This window comes from Daktulosphaira vitifoliae, unplaced genomic scaffold (genome assembly GCF_025091365.1).
Source record: "Daktulosphaira vitifoliae isolate Bord-2020 unplaced genomic scaffold, ASM2509136v1 Scaffold_2, whole genome shotgun sequence".
Taxonomy (NCBI): Eukaryota; Metazoa; Arthropoda; class Insecta; order Hemiptera; family Phylloxeridae; genus Daktulosphaira; species Daktulosphaira vitifoliae.
In genome coordinates, this window is record NW_026099573.1 from 25,978,655 (window position 1) to 25,998,610 (window position 19,956).

General features: G+C 25.3%; 2 protein-coding genes across 3 annotated transcripts in view; one reads left to right on the forward strand and one right to left on the reverse strand.

The window, feature by feature from the left end:
* LOC126899496 (cytosol aminopeptidase-like) overlaps positions 1–14,322 on the forward strand; it is a 31,482-nt gene extending 17,160 nt beyond the window's left edge. For both annotated transcript variants that reach the window (XM_050674468.1, XM_050674469.1), the window contains 2 exons: positions 12,508–13,108; positions 13,222–14,322. In XM_050674468.1, coding sequence (XP_050530425.1) covers positions 12,508–13,108; positions 13,222–14,218 — 1,598 coding nt within the window. In that variant the 3' untranslated portion in view covers positions 14,219–14,322. The remainder of the gene's footprint in view (positions 1–12,507; positions 13,109–13,221) is intronic.
* Positions 1,725–7,375, reverse strand: LOC126899502 (phosphate carrier protein, mitochondrial-like). Its single transcript, XM_050674478.1, has 7 exons — positions 7,071–7,375; positions 6,287–6,447; positions 6,159–6,233; positions 5,933–6,094; positions 3,363–3,541; positions 2,093–2,280; positions 1,725–2,027 (listed from the first exon to the last, which is right to left on the reverse strand). The coding sequence occupies exons 1-7, from the start codon at positions 7,162–7,164 to the stop codon at positions 1,873–1,875; spliced, it is 1,014 nt and encodes a 337-aa protein (XP_050530435.1). The 5' UTR covers positions 7,165–7,375; the 3' UTR covers positions 1,725–1,872.
* Positions 14,323–19,956: the final 5,634 nt, after the last annotated feature.

Sequence of the window (19,956 nt, forward strand, 5' to 3'; positions counted from 1 at the left end):
TTTTGACCACGATTGTCTGCATCTATGCTTAATCGTAAATTTTTTATATTCATAGGTATGTCATTTAAATCGGGTGTTTATTATTATTTTAATAATTTTGTATGTGTTACATATTTGTGACTCATAATTAATATATTTTTTTAATATTATTATTAATTTGTGTATGCCAGCTAGAGTTATAATACTGACACTTTAGTTAATCCTAATAATAGATGTGCAAGTTGGATAGTTTTTGGCTGAACCCATCCTATAGTAGATAAAAAGAAAAAGTAATTTTGCTGGTGACTGATAAGTAGTCACCTCTTAACCTAATACTTTCGAACTTGACCCTGTTGACGAGTCTAGAGTACACCTACTCAAGAGCTTCCTAGTTTGAAGGATCAGTTTTTGACTAGTAGTACTATGACGGAAGGACTCGGGAAAAGATTAAAAATAAAATTTAATGCTTTTATTATTATTAAAATGTGTGTGTGTATCTATTCATGTTAACGGCCCAATCAAGTCAGTATATGATACTATGGCTTCTTAATAATGAAGCATTTTTATGGCTTTTTAGTATTTATGTGTTTACATAGTTTTTAAAGAAAATCCGCACTAAAACTTTTTCATTCTATGATAACATAATGCAATAATTTCAGAGTAAAAACTGAAAGAAAACATAAAATAAAAACTAGGAGTATATTGTGTTTTATAAATGTTTCTTAAAAATTAATATATAAAATTTGTTAATTTTCTGGAATTTTTTTAAATGTCATTAATTTTTACAAGATTCTTATAAAAGAATTTTTTTATCACAAAGTGCTACTATACTTTTTACCACTAATCAAGCGTATAAAATATTATTAATCATCATTAAGAAAGATTTTTCAACATGTTTAAGCTTGATTAGCAAGATTTCTTTATTTGTTTCTGATCTCTTAAAAACAATTATATTTAAAGACACTCTTCTTGAAATATTTAAAAATTTTTAAATACCACAAAAATTTGCAACTTGACCAACTAACTGAATTATTATTTAAAATTAAAATTTCAAAACTATTTTTCTGCTTAGATATCCTAAACATAAGACTTTTACATCTATGTTTCCTTCATTCTATTGACATTTACCACAAAGGAAGGGTATTTGTTAATGTATTTCTTGAAATCAGATTAATAAATCATAGATGAATCTAAATAAATAGTGCAATAAAATAAAATAATATAAAACTATAAAGTAAAAAAAAACTCGTAGAAAATTTTTTAAAGAATATTTTGTATCATTGAAATTTATAATTAGCAAAATAAAAATAATAAAAACGACAGCGAAAAAGATGAATAACAGAATATGATTAAATATGTTTGATTAAGCTCTTAACAAAAACTTTGCTTCTCTCGTACGTCAAAAATCATACACATGATTTTTTTTTTCTATTTCATTTAATAAAAATATTATTAAGTTTGTTTAACTTACTGAAATATATTTATTTTAGTTAATAAATATTTTTTAATTATATATTGTTTATGGCTTTTTGAGTTAAATATTTTTAATATAATTTTTATCTTAAACGATATTATTTAAAAGTGATCAATATTCATTATATATTTACAATATATAATAAACATTTATTTTTCTTAATTATATAGCCATTTTATAGTTTTTTTTATGGATTACATGAAATATTGTTAATTAAATAACACACTATCAAACTGAATTCATTATTTACCACACAAATAATTTTCATATATAAAATAACAAACATGTATTTTTTAAAATGGTTTTTATAATGATCTAAAATTGGAAATCACACATTTAATATAACTTTAAAATATCACAAAACTAAAGGATATAAATAATATATTATACAAAATCAACAATAAATTCAGTAATAATTATTATTGGCGTAATTTATTTTTCAATGATTCTGGCATCTCTGGTGGTGGTGGTCTAGGTAATCTAAGGTAAACTTTGACTGCGTCATAAATGAACCATTGTGCTGATGTTAGTGTACCAACCATTATGATTCGGGGTCCTAACCCTTGCCATAATCCTACGTAACGTGCAAAATTTTATGTAAACTTGTCTCAAATTCAAGAAAATGGTATGATCACTTACCCATAAAACCAATTTTCTTGACAATGTCAGCAACAGTAGCACCTTTAGCTTGATTTAACTTGGATACTAATGTATCAGCGGGATGAGACACTACGGCGCAAAATACTCCAGCAATATAACCAGCTGCTGAAGTTACAACCAATTGTTCTCCTTTGGTACACTGAGCTCTTGGTTTTGGAATAACATATCTAAAAAAAGCAAACATTGTTAGCAAATATAAAGTTTTAATGAGATGACACAAACATACAAAAGATCAAATAACTTTGATATAATCGGAAAAACGAACAAAAAAAGATGTAGTTTAAAACGAAAAATCAGTTTGCTATGTAAAAATGACGCTTTATTGTGTTCTCTCCAATTATAATAAGGCGTGTTGGATTTTTTTTATAGAAAAGGTATATTATTAATAAAAGTATATGTATGTATAAAAAATAAATCGCGCTGGTATATTGGTTAAGGGCTTTTATTTTGAACTAAGTTTCTTTGAACTCATAGTATACAGTAATTGGTGTTTTTTATGTACAACTATTCATAAGTAGCTTATTATTTTTTATTGTAATTGAATTTTTATCCGATTATAACACAAAATATGCTTGTTCATTGTACTAACTTTAATATACTATAGCTAAATATCAGAACCTCAGACCAAAAGAACTATTTAATGTAAAAAAGAATCATGTTTTTAACTTAACTCGAATTAAAAATGCAAATTATATTGGTAACTAAAAACTATATTTAGATTAATCAAAATACCTCTCTTTTGGTTTCAATAAAAAAATATAAATTTTATATATTGTATTCATAACTGTTATTAAAATCTATATATGCTAAATGTTACCGAACTAATGATTTCTGTTCTTGTAATACTATTAAATAAAAATATAATTTCGACTCGTGGTAAGCATCTATCAAAACTCTCTTTATTGCAATTAGAATTGAATTGAATAGCTGTTTTATTTCCAAGTAAATATATCGCAAAAACTTTATGCAGCTTTTTGTGCGGTCGATTCGTGGAAATATTTATAAAAACCGATAAAATTTGTTTTTAAAAAGGTTACAGTGAAATTATTTTGACATTCATTAAAACCCGTGAAGTGAATTTTCTCAAAAGTAATTTACATGATTTGATTTTTTATGTTTTGTATTTTATTCTTGACAAAATATCACGGAGTAACCGCTAAATTATCTTTTCTAGACTTTGTTCGAGTATTAACTCGGCTTACTGTATATGCTTGTAACTTTTAGTGATTATAAAAATGTGATAACTTACAGGTATAACAATTCAATAGTCTTTTCAAAACAGGCAAACTTCATCATAGTGTATGGCATCTGCCTCATCCACAAAGGTACCAAACTCTTGTAAAATCCGTTGAAACCTTCAGCTTGGTAAATTTTTGGCACTGCTTCTCTCAGAGTGGTCGCAAAACCCGGTTGTGTTTGAATACGTACCTAAAGAACAAAACGTGCATAATATTACCAATTTAAAAAGAGTCATTATGTTTTCAATATTATAGTTATTCAGGCGTATACATTGTATTTATTCAGCGCACATGCTGTTTTTCTCACCAATTGAAATATAAAAAGGGGTTGTAAAGAATATATTACTTCATAGGGAAAAATAAAATTTTATATTCAACTCAAAGTTCAACGCCACGGAACCTTTGAACAACAACAATAGCAAATTTTTTCCAGCTCAAGGTAAAATCTCTTTATTTTCCGGTGTACTCATAGTGTACATAGACGCTAAAAATAAAAATCGCCGGTACTTTGTTGAGTAGTTATGTGACTTATTATATTATCTCTATATTTTTTTTTTTTATAAAGTTTTACAATGCTTTCAACCGGGACCAAAACGTTATCGCCATAATTTCTAATGACATTTACTGAGGGTGCGCCCGTCAAATGTTATCTTTCTTTAAGGATAAGCATTATTTATTACGAAATAAAGAAAATATTGCCAAAATATTTTGAGAGACGAGTTGCTTATAAACAACGAAACATTACTCAAAAAGTATTCTCGTTGATATTTCGTATTACTAGCTAAATTACCTATATTAACGTTATAGAAGATAATATTTTGGCATTTATATAAAAATTCTGTACATTTTAAGTTGAATATCATTTCTGTTATATGATATAATGTTATTGGTATTTAATTATTTCATAATATTTACAATCGAAGCTATTGAAAAAAATATATAAATCATAATCATAATCATCATGTATGATAAATACAAATTAGAAACACTAAAAATAAAAAATACGTATGTACAAAAAGACAGTTTCACTTATAGCTCAATCGGTCATTTATTCAAAAAATATTGTTACTAAACTAATAAAAATAGACTTAAACATTAAAAAAGTGTATAAAACTGAATAAGACTCTAGTCCATTTAAAGTTAAGTTTTCATTTTGAAAAATTTAATTTCTTTCTTGTACGAACAAAATTTAAGGTGTTTAATTTGCGTTCTTATAGTTCAAATGCTGTTAAATTTAAACTCAATTTCTTGTATTTTTGAATAAGCACTTTATAAGAACATGATAGATATAATAAATTATCAAATTTTTTATCATAAAAATATCATGGTTTTAAAAGCCGACCGAAATACTGCTAGATGACAATGTGGTATCATAATATAATGAACAATAAAAAGAACTCAAAAGTTTTTTCTTTTATCTTTAAAGCACCTATTGTTGTCTTGTAATTATAACAACACAAATACAGACATAAGAAGTAAAAAAACCGTTTAATCCTACACTAACAGCTTTTTTTTTTTTTGGCACAGTGTGTTTATTTCCTGAACAACCCAGACTTTCATATAATACAATGTTATTTATGTAGTTCTTCCGGAAATGTTGCATTTAATACTTTTTTTCTCCTCTTTTCTCGCTCGTGTAACAGTTACAAACAAGCTAACGACACAGTTCATATTTCCATAATATTGTTAAATATCGTTTGTTTGGACTGTGCGTGTATCGCTGGCCGTGACGAGTAGGGTTGTTTCCGTTAATAGGGACCATTGATTTTTTGACAAGACCTTAAAATACAGCTTCTCCAAAAGACTCGCACCATTAAAAACAACAATGTAAACTTTTTATCCTTGTCATCGTTTCGTTCGAAACAAGCGCACATCATTTACACTTTAACTGTTAACAAAACGTTCGCAGAAAAAAAAATTGAGCTTCAAAAACAACACCCGAGATTGTTTTTCAAATTCAACAAAAGAATTTCATAGATGTTCAACATAACATTCAAATTTCGAACTCTTATTTGCGCATAACTCTCATCATTTAATTACTGTCAAGGCATAGTTTTATGTTAGATAAAACTTTTAGTATATTGCCAATGAAAAACCTCATAAACAGTAAACCTCGGGGGTGTTTAAAAATGTATTCGTTGATTATTTCTCAGAACAATTCGTTGAAAAATAAAAATCTCTTAAATATTTAATTTCAAGTCTTACTCTTGTCCTATCCCGTGAGAATTGGCACGTATATTTGTTTTTATATTTGGTTTTTCGCATACTTAGATTACACAGAGAAGAAATATAATGTAACTTATCGTATTTTTTCACGTTAAGGTACAAAATAGACTTCAACTACAAATTCAACTGAATTAGTTTCATCTGGTAATGGTCGATCCTATCTCAATTGCAAAAACTATTCAAGTTTTGTTTAACTCTTATATTATTCCCCGGTGGTATTTTCAGCGTTGCAAAGAGCTAAGCTAGACGAGCAAATGAAACTAATCTACTTTTACTTACAACCAACACTCCATCAATCAGGTTTTTGTCGCATTGGAATGTGCTACTGTGTTTTGTTTATATTTTTTCAACTTACCTTAGCAGCTTCAAAAGGGCTGAGAGCAATATCAGCGAAAAATTCGGCTGAGGCAGACGCTGCCAAGTACAAAGGAGTTCTGTACAGATAAGAATTTTCTTCGCCAAGGATGTCTGAATAGTAAACTTTGAAAACTTCATACAAACCAAACTTAAATGAACCCTGTAGATTTTTAACATGAATACTTAATTATTTTAAATGCTGATAAAATTACACAAAAACTTACTTGTGCGGCGTATCCTAGGAAAGTTGGGGCCCATCCTCTTGCTAACCCTTTTACACCATCTTCTTTTAGAGAAACCTATTTAAAAAAATATGTTTAAATATCAATAAACATAGAATACGAATACTTACTTTAAAACCATTAACGACGTTTTTATATTTGGCTTGGTCAACTTGTAAACGACACTTGACTAAATCCAAAGGAGTTACCATTGTATGAGTAATACCACATGACAGGAATCCACCCAGACCACACAACAAAAAATACTTGTTGCTACCAAAATCACAGCTATCTAAAAATCAATTGGTTTTTAGATATGTTCACAATATCTACATATTGATAAATTTTATATAAAGTACATTGTAGATAAATATAAAACTATAGAATAAGATATATATATATAAATGAATGTTTTATCTACAGTTAAAAGATTTTCTTTAAAGGAAATATAAATCTATATTTTCAAATTTATATAGTGTATAAATTGTTGATAATTAATGCATCGTTGAATTATTATTATTATTATAAAATAATATTATTGTTATAATTTCAAAGCTGAAATTTTTTTTAAATATTAATAAACTTTTTATTATAAATATTTTATTATCAGAGTGAAGATAAAAATACAATGGAATAAATCAAAGGAATTCGAGTTTGAAGTATAATATAAAAACCATTATAATTATTATGTAAAAAAAGAACTATAACAAACAAATAATTTATTTTTTATTTTATATTTTAATACAATATTTCTAGTTATATTTCAATTTCAGCTTACACAAATTTGGTAATGTTATTTTAATTTTTTATTTTTCAAATTTATCTATGTAACTAAAGTTTAATTATTGTTTAAAGATTTATTAAATTTAATTAACAAATAAAAAATAAAATAAATTAATAAACGTAATAAATTACCCTCTGAAACGGCAGCCATAATAGAAGATTTGAAAATGTTTGGTGGAAACGTCTTCGAAGCTTCTACAATTTGCTGAGATGACGGTGGATACATAATGGCGAATATCTTAAACAAAACAACAGGGTGGTTGGAATGCTAATAGTCAAAGAGGATGTTTAGGTGTCACGCTTTGGTGATACACTAACAAGCATCGGTTAATGAATTATTCTTTTTGAATTTAAGCCATTAGTCGAGCATAATTTGAATATCAATGTCAACGATTCATGAAATAGAATCATCAATGGCAATGAAGATTTGCACAAGGATGCTTGTTGCCTATTTCGCAAAGTGAGCTTATTTATAAACAGATAAAATCATTACCGTTGCCAAAATGCGACAATAATCATTGTGTCTCAACAATTCGTGTTTTGTTTCTATATAACTCTACAATTAAATTTTTAAGTACTCCATATTTAATTAATCTTACGTATTTTAATTAGTAAGTTATAGGATTGTTCTTAAAGTCAATAAGTGTAGGACTTTATTTATTAAAACTCGTAAACAACTACTTTTTTTAAAAATAATTAGATAAATGGTTTTATGACCAAAGTAGTAATCTTTAATAGTATCAAGGCACTAAATTGTTAATTAACTTTACTAATAAGGAACTTACCGGTAGTTAGTAAAATGAAGTTTTTAAGGTAAAATAATGTTTTTAACCATAATTAAGAGACTTTTAATACTAGAGTAGGTATATAATGCATAATTATTTATAAATAATTTAATATGCACCCTAAAAGCCTAAGTACATAATTATTGTATTTTACCTCTTTGATAACTATAAATTTCATGCATAATGAATAAGCTATATCAAGAGCATAAGGTAAGTTTGTGTGTACAACCACTTGGAATTTCAATTTTGAAAAGGTTAACAATAGGGTCACATGCAAAATAAAGGAGCCGAGAGTTGACTGTTTTCTGGGTAAATGGTTTTAATAAATAAATACATAAAAATTTGTATTTATAATATTAACTAAACAATATCAATAAATATTCATTACAAAAATAAAAACCACTAACAAAAACAAAATGATTTAACATTGTTGTATTATAAATGTAATGTTAATGTATTTGATCATAATTTTAATCAAATGACTTTTAATAAATTAATAATTCAAAAATTGTGTAATAATAGTTTTCATAAAAAAAATCTAAAGAAAAATTAAATTCTTTATTTCATTGAATCGTTTTTCGGTGTTTTTATTCTTTCGATAAAGTTTTACCTTAAAATATAATCAGGTTTCAAAAACCACAACACAAGACTTTTCAAAAAGACTGCAAATGTTGAACACAATGAGCAGGTTTTTGATATTTTGCTGGAATTAATAAATTTGGGACGTGAATATTTTTTTAAATCATTTACCGGTCGCAGGGTTATAACTTTTAAAATGTGCTAATAATTTAAGCAATAGGAATTATGAAATAACTGTGGAAAGAATTGAAATTTATAATATATATAATAAATGATTTTTTCAAACTTTTTATGACTCCTACAAATGTAACAAAAGTTTATTAAATATAGATCATTGTATCTTTTGGATGGTAAAATAATTCAAGAAATAAATTTAAAATATTTAAATAATAAATATATTGGACTAATATTTTTTAAGGTAATAAAAGTATGTTCCCAAAAAATATATTTAATTAAATATTTGAACAAAATTTACTTATTTAAAATAAAATAATATTTAAGGAACAATCGATGATTAAGTCAACATACCATAAACACTTTATTTTATATGAAAAATTGAATTAACTACTTCAATGCTGAAGTGCGGTTACTCGGTTATACAATTATGTATAAGTGAATAACATAAAACTAAAGAGTTCACGAATATACGAAGTAACAGCTGTTGTTTTTTTAATGAAGTCTGTTAAGTGCTTTGAAGACAGAGCCCATTCTTATAAAAACAAAAGTCTAAAAAGGGAAACTGCATTTGATTGAAGATAAAAGTGTATTTAAGTATTTTATCAATTAAAATGTTATTATACTGTAACTTTTAAACAAAATATTCACGTTAAAAGGAATCATGTGTTTCTAAATTTGAAAGTAATATAAACTAATAACTATTATAATACATTTTTGAAAGAAAATTGTATTATTCTTTTTATAAAAAAGTTTTTGGATTCTATACTAGAAAATGAAAAACCAAAACGGGGATATCTTATGATAGTTTTCAGAGATATAAGACATCATAGTATGCAACATGGGAAAATGGTAAAAAGAAACAGTCTCAGTGGGATATTCCTTTATGCATTGCTTCGTCCAGATTCAAATTAGCCGATTTCTATATATTCGCGTGTGCAACAAGGGAGTACATTTGAAAAAGTAGAGGGTGGAAAATCTATAACTCCGTTGGGCCTAAGGTCGTTTTGTATGACATTTCCCACTGTGACCTTTTTGTGTCTCTATTCGACTTTTTTTGTCCAATTTAAGAAGCGCAATTGTGAGTGAATTTTATAAAATAATGTTTAAGTATTTTATATTAATGACAAATTCATTACTTCATGATCTTATACTAATTTTATGATCCATTCATTAAAACTTTTTTCATTTCAAAATACAAATAATCATTGTGTTAATTAACGTTATTGAAAAAAATGCAATGATAATTATAATGAACCTTATAATGAATATTAATCATTCTATTTTGAAATTTAAAAAATTCTATCTATTTTCTATTTGTGTTTTTATCTGATCCTATAGTTTTAAAAGTAAGCATGATTTTACATAACATAAAGGAGCTTGCCTGAAAAACGTTCCCGAGAGTACAAGATTATCGATAAAAACGATACTATTAAAAAAGTCATTTACAGAACTGGTCATAAAAATTGATTTTCAAAACGACAAGAAAAAATTATAATTTAGTAATATTATTACTTTACACTTCGTATTAAATATACCATAAAAAGATGGCATGAGAAATATTGTGTTTAATAATCTATTATGCTACAGAGATAGCCAATATTTTTCGAAAAGCTTACTCCAAAATGTGATTTCCTAGGTATAATCATAATATCAATATAAAAAATGGTAGCACAGTGGAGTCGCAGCACAGTGTGAGCGTGGCATAGTTAGGACTAGTGTATATGATATTTGATAGTGATTAAAATCACTATCATAAGAAACGCTTCGATGCAAATCTGTAAATAGTGTTTAATTTTAAGGAATTGGTAGATTATTGAAAAGCAAAATTTTAACTTAAAAAAAATTACAGAAAAATTGCAAAAAAATCATTACCACAGGCAATAAATTTTACTGAATAGGCAAACGTTCGTCGCATTCTTTTTTTGATAAAATTGGCAATATAAGCTAATTAAAATTAATTTTTTCGACTTTAAAAAAAAAAAATTGACAATTAGTGATGTATAATATTCATTAAAATGATTGTACCCCCTTATAAGGTATTTTAAATGAAATTAAAATATAATACCAAGAATTTTAACACAAAAATAGCATGTATTTTAACTACGGCAACCATTTATATATAGAAGATAAGTCGTCGGGACAAATTTTTTTTTTTGAATTTATTGTACATAACATTAGCTTTATTTTAACATATATTTAAAGCTCGGAGCATTTCCGGAACATTTTTAAAGCTTAAGTTGAAAAAGTTAAATTTTTGTGCAGAAGTTGACATTTTGAATCCCCTTTTGTGGGCAGCATAAGTGTCAGATTTAAAAAATATTTATATTATATGAAAGGAAAATATCTATGGTTTAAATTGTTCATTTTTAAAAAAGTTATGGCAATTTTTAGAAAAAAATGTCGAAATTTACCAATTCTAAAAATACTAATATTTTATGGGACTTCATTATTTACGGGGAACAAGGGCAAAATTTTCAATTTTTGAGGATAATATCTTCAACTAAATACGATTTGTGATCTTTTGACGTATTGTTGAGAAAAATCGGCCCAGTGAGAGCTGAGAAAAAGAAGTGACAGACACAAAAAAAATTAAACGTATCATAGTAAAATTAATACCTTCTCAGCTTCGCATTGAAGCTAAAATAGTTAAGAATAATAACAAATTATTTTTTGGAAATGATATAGAAAACAAACAGGATTTGACATTTTAGCTCTACTATGACATGGGTATCCATAGCTTTTACGGTTATATGGCTATATTCTATAATATTTAAAATGACTTCAAAAGAATTGAATTTTTAAATATTCTTTCTTCTTCAGATACCATAAATTAAATCTATGACTGTTTCCCAAATGTCACTTTTAGCAATTTTTCAGAAGAGCAAAAACGAACAAATAAAATTTATACTTTCTCACCTTCGGATAGAAGATAAAATAAAAACATTTAATTGTATTTTACGGATAATTGATATTTTTGAAATACAAATAACATATATTTTCGATAAAATTAACTTATAATTTTTAAGATCATAAAATAACATTTTCCTATACAAATTATAATAAGTCCTAGATATAAGTCCTAGAAATATTATAGTTTTTGAATACACGTCTAAAAATTATTTTAAAATCGTGAATAATAACTTTTTGGATTGTTAAATTACTTTTACAAACTCAATTCTAATTGTCAGAGTATTTTAAAATTACATTGATTTTTTAAATTCCATATTCAATTTGATCCCATGTATGGTATATATAACTTAACTGTGTTGCAAAAAGTTTGAAAGTAATCTAAATATATTCCAATAACAATTATAAAGGAATAAATTCTGGCTTTATATACATCACCAAGCAAATACATCATTTTTAAAATAATGTTTGAATCAAATGAAAATTGTCTAACTAGCTGTTAATAATAAATTTGTCGTATTTTAGAAAATTTTTTTAAATTTTAATATGTTTTTGTTTAAGACTTTTTCTTCTAAGCGTATAAAAAATTTAAGTAAGTTTACAAATCTTAAATTTAAAGTATATATTCAGAACCAATCTTGGAAAAATAGGATTTGATATACTGTTGAATATTATAAATCAGTGACGTATTAAAAGTGTTTGATGCTTATAACATTTTATTAGCTATCAATTGTACAACCCAAAAAAATTTTTTTACATGGGTTATAATCATTATTTTTTTTTATGAAAAAGTACCTTGAATGAACTTTATGAGCAAAAAGAGGTAAAAAAAGCAACTATAATTTAAGAATTATAATTGAAAATAGTGAATACTTTATTAAGTGTAATGTCTATTATTAATATTTATTTTTTGTTGTTAACTTTTATACTTAATATACTTGCAATATCTTTATAGAGACTTATATCTCTATAAAGTAATAAAAGTAAAAATATAAAAAATTGAATTTGACTGATAAATTACAATTAATATATTATTTATTTAATCTAATGATAAAATTAAAAATATATATTTTGTTAATTCATTTTAAAAAATTAATAATAGAGCTTTTATTTTTTTCTAGATCTAATTTTAAGATTTTCAAGCAAAATTGCAGAACCTGTAGCGAGTCATTCGAAAAAGTTTGAAACTCCTGAAGTACAATTTAATTGTTTAGGTGTTAATACGAGGCAGACAGCCATCGTATTAGGAAATTATCATGATCAACATTTGAATTCACAGTTTCAAAATATAAAATTTACTCAAAATACTAAACACTTTGATGCATTATGTTGTAATAAATTAATTACTCAATTAAATCGAGATGGTAGATTACCCGATATACGACAGACCACATCCTTCAAAGACCTTCATCCCACTGCGGGAAAAGTTATTTTATCAGGTTTAGGAAAAGAAGATGCCGGTTATGATTCGAAAAATAAATTTTGCAAACTTAAGGAAAACTCGAGAATAGCTGCTGGTGTTGGAACTAAAGTTGCTCAAGATGAAGGCCATATAGAAGTGTATGTGGAAAAAATGAATGATTTTTCAGCAACCAGTGAAGGGGCACATTTAGCAAGTTATTGTTATCAAAAATTTAAACATGAGTGCGATAGAAAAATCCCAGAAGTAATAATCAATTCTTATGAAGATTGTTGTTTGAATATTAAGTGTGAGCCTCTTGAGTGAGTTGAATTTTATTAATTTAATAAAGCAAAGGTAATACTACTTCAATTTAAAATCTAGTCAATAGTTGAAGTACTTTAATTTAATAATAATTATACGTATAAAATTTTAGACGAGACCAGTGGTTATGGGGTAGAGATTGCGCTGAAACTCAAAACTTTACTAGAGATTTAGCATCTATACCTACTAATATGATGACTCCTGAAGTATTTACACAACAAGCCGTTAAAACTATTGCAGATATTCCAGGGTTAAGTATGAACATTCTACAAGAAAAAATTATCATAGAAAAAAATATGAACGGATTAGTAGCTTTAAGTAAAGGCTCATGCAGAAGACCGATTTTCCTAGAGATAGAATATACTGGATGTAAATGTTCTGAAGAACCAGCACCAGTTATTTTAATTGGTCAAGGTGTAACAAGTGTAAACACTTCCCCAGTATGTAAATCTAACAAAGCACAAACTCATATAATCGGAGCAGCAACAGTATTAGCCACTATGAAGATGATAGCTGAACAAAAAAAACCTATTAATATCCGTGGGTTAATTCCATTGTGTGAGATTTCAAATGGCCCTTGCGAAAAAGAAATAGTTGAAGGAATGGACGAAACTATTGTTCAAGTGTCTGATCCTCGTCGCTTTAACGTACTTGCAATGATGGATGCCTTGACTTACTCTCGAGATAGAAAACCAATTGCAATTGTAAGTCTTATGAATAGTCCTGGTTTAGGCTATTCTGATCTACGTTCAATAGCTTCAGCTACTTTTTGCAACAACGAATCACTTTGGGAAACATTTAAAAATGCGGCTAGACACACTGGTGACCTCCTTCATAGATATCCCCTTGATGCTCAATACGATAATTACATAAAAGGTGACTGTGGACATTGGAAAAATGCATCGAATGTTGATCCACTATCAACTGATGCTAGAATACTTTCAAAATTTGTTGGAGATAAAATTCCATGGATTCATATGGAGCTGCAGTATGTTAACTATAACCCACACAATATACCTTACTTGCGACTTGATCAAATTCCAGGACGACCAACAAGAACCATTACTGAAGGTATTTTACAAATGCTTACGAAAGATAGAAAAAAGTAAGCACTGTATAAACGTTATGAGTGAAATGCCAAATTTTAAAGAATAAAAATTTTCAATTTAGAATTTATTATAATGCATATAGAAATTATAAATAAATTATTATAAATTTCTTATACATCTTTAAAAAATATATGCAGAGTAACGAATACATACAGGTAATTAATTGATGAAACTAGTAAAAAGTGATAAAATATTTCACAAAATTTCCCTCTCCAAAGAAAGACTAATGGACATGTGTAAAATGGTATGACCTTATAAGTAAAAGAAAAAATCAACACGGTCAATATTTAATATATATTTTGTTATCTTAATTAAAATTTACTAAATTTTAACCGAAAATGAAAATAGATGAAACTACTAATTTTCAAAAAATATCTAAATAGTAATAGAGTAGCCGTGAATACAAATATTTAATATTATAATTAACTGTTTTCAAAAAATTTATTATAAAATATACTCCAATTAAGATATTTTAATCAAATTTTTAAAATGTAAAATTTATACTTGACATTAAAAATAAATATGGCATGAAATATTTATAACGGAAAATTAATAACTTTCTATTTAACTGACTCTTTTCTTTAAATATAATTTATAATAATGGACCATATGAAAATATTTCATATGTAAAATAATTTCAAATAGTCGACAGACTTAATATATTTAAAGTTAACAGTGTTAATTTAACAAAATCGGAAAAAATCAAAAAAATATTAAGCACCCTTAAAATTTGTATAAAATTGAATATTTTTTAGTTAAAATGCTAACATTTATTTATCTAATAATTGCGTGTGTAATTTTACTCATTTAATATTAACTAGCGTTATTTGCCAAGTTTAAAAACATAAATTTTAACTAAGTTGAAAGAATTATTTTATGCTTCTAAAGTGATGACCTGCAATTTAAATAATGAATGTTACAAAATACATTCTAAGAAAATATTAAAATTATGATCCTTTTCTTTTCTAACGGTTAATTTAAAAATAAAAACGTTCGAAAATTCATATAAATGTAAAGGAAGTTTTTATGAATCAATGTAAAGGAAAATTTGAAAAATGTTTTATGTACAAATTTTCGATGCTTTATGTCAAAATATACGTGTACATAAGAAGAATTCACCAGTAAAAAAACGATTAAGAATTTTGATCTATTAAAGTTCTTTATCCAATTTCAAAATATTACACCTTAACTATTATAAATACTGAATACTAAATAAATTAATTTAAATAATATTTGCGTTTTGTAGAAGGAAAACAATAAAATAAATAACTATGTTGGATTGAGACTAAAAAATGATATAAGCAAAGACAGTGTATACATTTTGAAACACTAAAGAATTGATTAACACTATCTTTAGAGAGTAAAGTCCAGTTTAAGTGATAATGAAAAAAGTTTCTTAAATGTTCCTCATCCTGAGAAGTACTAAAAGGAGAAGAATTAAGAGATAAATAATTAGAATGAGCTAGTAATGAACTGTGGCGATATCTAAAACGACAACATTGAGCTATAAAATCAAGTATAAAAGGGTATAATGAGACAATTTTTTCTATATCACTTGACAAAGTTTGAAGGTAATGAAGAACATTTATATCGCCAAGCACTCAGAAAGAGTTATGGAAAAAACAGAAAAAGTTTAAAATTTGTTTAATATAATTAATTGATGGTAGTAACAATTAGAAGAAGAGGTGGTAATGGAGTAAGTTATTTCGTTATTTGAAATTTCTACATGATTAGGAATCAATTGAAAGAGAACTGATTTTCTGAGTGAATTGGTAACAAAGTAAGAGTTCTGTTATAATAATAATAAGAAAGAATTGGCTGAGAAAAGGCTTGAAGTTATAGCTATAAGATAAGATTGGGAATCAGAGAAAATAATATAAGATGTACTAGGATATAATATGTTATACAACAAAAGTCTCTTAAAAATATCTATTAATATACTTTTGAAATTACGTAAGTGTTTTATGTCATAGAAACATACTTGTTTTTTATATAATATTATTAATATGTTTATCTTGCATAAATTAAAAAATTATTATGACACACCATACATCAGGAGTATAATTAAGAAATAATAAGGGAATAAATACCAAAAAAATAAAATTTTACACAGAGAGTATAGAATAAAAAATTTTCTCATTTACATATATAACCCTCGAATAAAACCTTAATATCCTCACTGCTATACAAAGTGATCGATTAAAAATAAACAATCATTTTCTCTAAATTTTTAATGCAATTTCATTCACAGAAAAATTTCAATTTTTACCATAAAAATATTTATGTTGCTTAAATGATCATTTTTTTTATTGCCTCATAGTTGAAATAAATAGTATCTATTATTATTTATTATAAACAGTGATCATTTATTAATAAGACTGAAAATTTTAAATTTTTTAAAGAAAAATACTGTTTGATTTAAATAAATCTTCTGTAATATGTCGTAAATAATATTTATTTTTTTTTCGCTTTAAGGTTAAAAAATTTTAATTATAATTTCCTATAATGGAAAGGGATTCCTGTTTTTATTTAATAATATGGTGGACGAATAAATTTCAAAAAAAAATTTGTATATGGTTACATAATTAATGTAATGGTTTTGTTAGAGAATTTTCTGATTCTTCCACGATAATAAAATTCTGGTTACGCTATTAGTTTTATATTTGGTGTTAGTATAGTAATATTAATTGGACGTCATAATACTTTATTATGGATTATTATTAAATTTTGTAGAAGTTTACAAAAATGCATATCATTTGAACTTCAAAAAAAGTATTGGCAAAGAAAATTCTGAGGAATTATAAAATATATGACCAGTAAAGAAAATTAAACTGTCAAACGAAACTTTGATTGACTTTTTTTTGTAGTAACAATGACAAAAACGTTCGCTTAAGGCATAAATAGCGCCTTTGGATGCTTTGAACTTCACTACCAACTGACAAGTTAAAATATTTGGTTTTAAGCTAGCTTTAAGTATTAAAGTCTATACAAGGATTCAACATCTAATTCGAAATAAAGTACTACGATATTCAGGATAATTTTGTTATCGTGACCACAAATTAATTTTAATTTAATATTATTTTATTTACAGGCATTTCTAAGTTTATTAATCTCGATCAGTAAAAGAGGTGGTGGTGATGTTGTTTTTTATTATTAGACGTTTCTCCATTTCACTTTTCCTCCTACTTTGGTATAAAAATTGTAATAATTTTCGAAATACAAATCCAAAAGTTGTTATTAATTAGATATTTTCTTAAATAGATAATTATCTAATAAATAAAATGATATATTATGCATTATTATTTATGTTTCTATTTGAAAAATTAAACTACTACCTTTTTAAGACATAAGTGATGAACATTAAAATATTTAATGATAAACAATTTTAAATAAACATACAGTTACAAAAAAACAAAATTAATATTCACAATATTATTTTTGATTAATTATGTAGTTCACGATAACAGAATTACCCTATTTTTATTTAACAATATAAGTAGCTAATTAAAAATTTCCTATCATTAAAAAAGAAATCTTCTATAAATTTCCATTGGATCATAAAATAATAAAAATAGAAACTCATTTTTTTAGTGAATTTTCTAGATTTTAAATAACTTTTTCCATTTAGAAATATTAAAAACTCATAAAATTGTATATTTTTATATTACTTATTGTATACAACTAAAACTATTGGTCAGTTAGTATAAATTATTATTTGACGCAAATCTACTAAATTTTACAATTATTTATTATGTATAATTTTAAAATCCCTATGTGTTTTTTAATTTCATTCAAATATTAAATGGTAGTCAAATTATTTGCTTAATTGGAAATACCATGGTGTTTTTTGAGTAATTTTTTTTACATTTGTAGGTAGTGTTTTTCAAACCCTTAAGTTTTTCATTTATTTTTCACAAAAAATGTACTAAAAGAATATAGTTTATTCAAATTCCTTTAGAAACAGTGTTTTTTTTTAAGAATGAAATAAAATTAAAAAAGTATTACGAATTTTTACAAAAATGTTGTAATTTTTGGCTTTTTAGACAAATAACTAATAGAAAAAATTACACGGAAACGCTTCTCTTTTTTGAAAGTATAAAATACTTTTATAAAGGCTTTAATTTTATAAAAACTTCCGAACGCAGTTGTTTCAATTTTTTCAAAAATTGAGTTAAAAAAATATTTTTAAATGCGTGGATGATCTTTACAAACCCTTCCTGTTTTTTTACAAATTTATATTTGGAAGATAATTTTGTCTTATATAATGTAATAAAATTTCATAAAGATCTGTGCTAAAAGAAAAATTAGAGCAGCTTTAAAATGCAGACAATAATGTTTAAAAATACAAAAAGTACGGTAGCGTACTTTTCAGATATTTTTCTGTATTTCTATAATTAAAGGTTTTTTTCCAATTATCGACTACGTAAGTTCAACTAAATTTAAATTGGGTTCTCTTGACGTATTGATCATTAAAATTAATGCATTCTATCACAAAATTATATCTTTTCAGCTTCCCAATACAGGTAAAATTATACTGTAACTTATTTTTTATCGATTATAATTATATTTTTATGCGTGAAAATAATTAATAATTATTTTTTCGTACATGCCGACAATTATAAATTTGATAGCTACACAAATTCTATTTACTGATCTTATTAGCTTAAATTTACTAGTTTAAATTTTAAATTTTTAATTTTAAGAGAGATTTAATTTCTCACTCGAAATCAAAGAAGTCATTCAATGAAATATGCTTCATTATTTATATTTAATAGAATCTAATTAACTTTTACGCATTGTTTAAAAACAAAAACTTTTAACTTCACACATTAATAATATTTCGAAGAACTAGAACGATATACTTTGTTGTGCAATGTTTCAACAAGTTGAATGAATATATTATAATTTATAACGAAACTCAGGTAAGAAACTGTGATTGAAAATTCTAAATGTACAAAATTATTACTGTAGTGCAAATTGTTATACAATTACTAAACACTTCTCGAGAAAACTTCATTCGTATAATTACGGTTAAAGTGAGCAGTAAAAGTTTCACATTAAAATCACATTTATTATTAAAATATATAGTTATGTTTGAGTGAAAATCACCATACTTTTACTTTTAATGCAAAATTTAAAGAATTAAACAATTTTTTTTCTACTGTAAAAAATGTTTGCACAATTACTTTAAAAAATCATAACTTAACAACAAATTTGGGTTTATTATTCTTTATAAATCACACTGTATATATAATATATACTGTATGATTTATTAAGAATATATTAAGTTCAAATTATGAACTAACATCTCGTGTTAATATGTTAACTTATAAAGTAAAAAATATTTTATTACTCAAGAGAAAATTAAAAAAAATCATATAAAATTAGTTCATAAAAAATTATTTTTTTGCAATATGTTAAAATTGATAGTCCGAGTAAACTACTATAGTAAATATTTTATTACTTAATTTCTAAGTATTTCCTTTTAATAAGAGTAGATCATGATCGAATATCTACTGAATATATCTCTTGAGACAGGGTGTTGGTAAATATTATTTATGGGAGGGATGAACATTTAAACCCGACTGCATTAATTTTAACAACCAAGAACTACTGAATAAAGAGAAAAATCTATTGGAAACATATATTTTTTTCATAAATCATGTTCTTACGCTCAAATTGCATTTAATGCAAATAATTATTTTATCGTGACCAACAACTAGAAGTAACCAAAAGGG

Bases quoted from the DNA above. Each gene is read 5' to 3' on its own strand.
- LOC126899502 (XM_050674478.1), bottom strand. From the start codon at position 7,164: ATGTATCCACCGTCATCTCAGCAAATTGTAGAAGCTTCGAAGACGTTT. The intron at 2,281-3,362 runs GTAAGTTATCAC...TGCTTTTTTTAG, and splicing joins ACTATTGAATTGTTATACCT to ATATGTTATTCCAAAACCAA. The intron at 2,028-2,092 runs GTAAGTGATCAT...CACGTTACGTAG, and splicing joins CAAGAAAATTGGTTTTATGG to GATTATGGCAAGGGTTAGGA.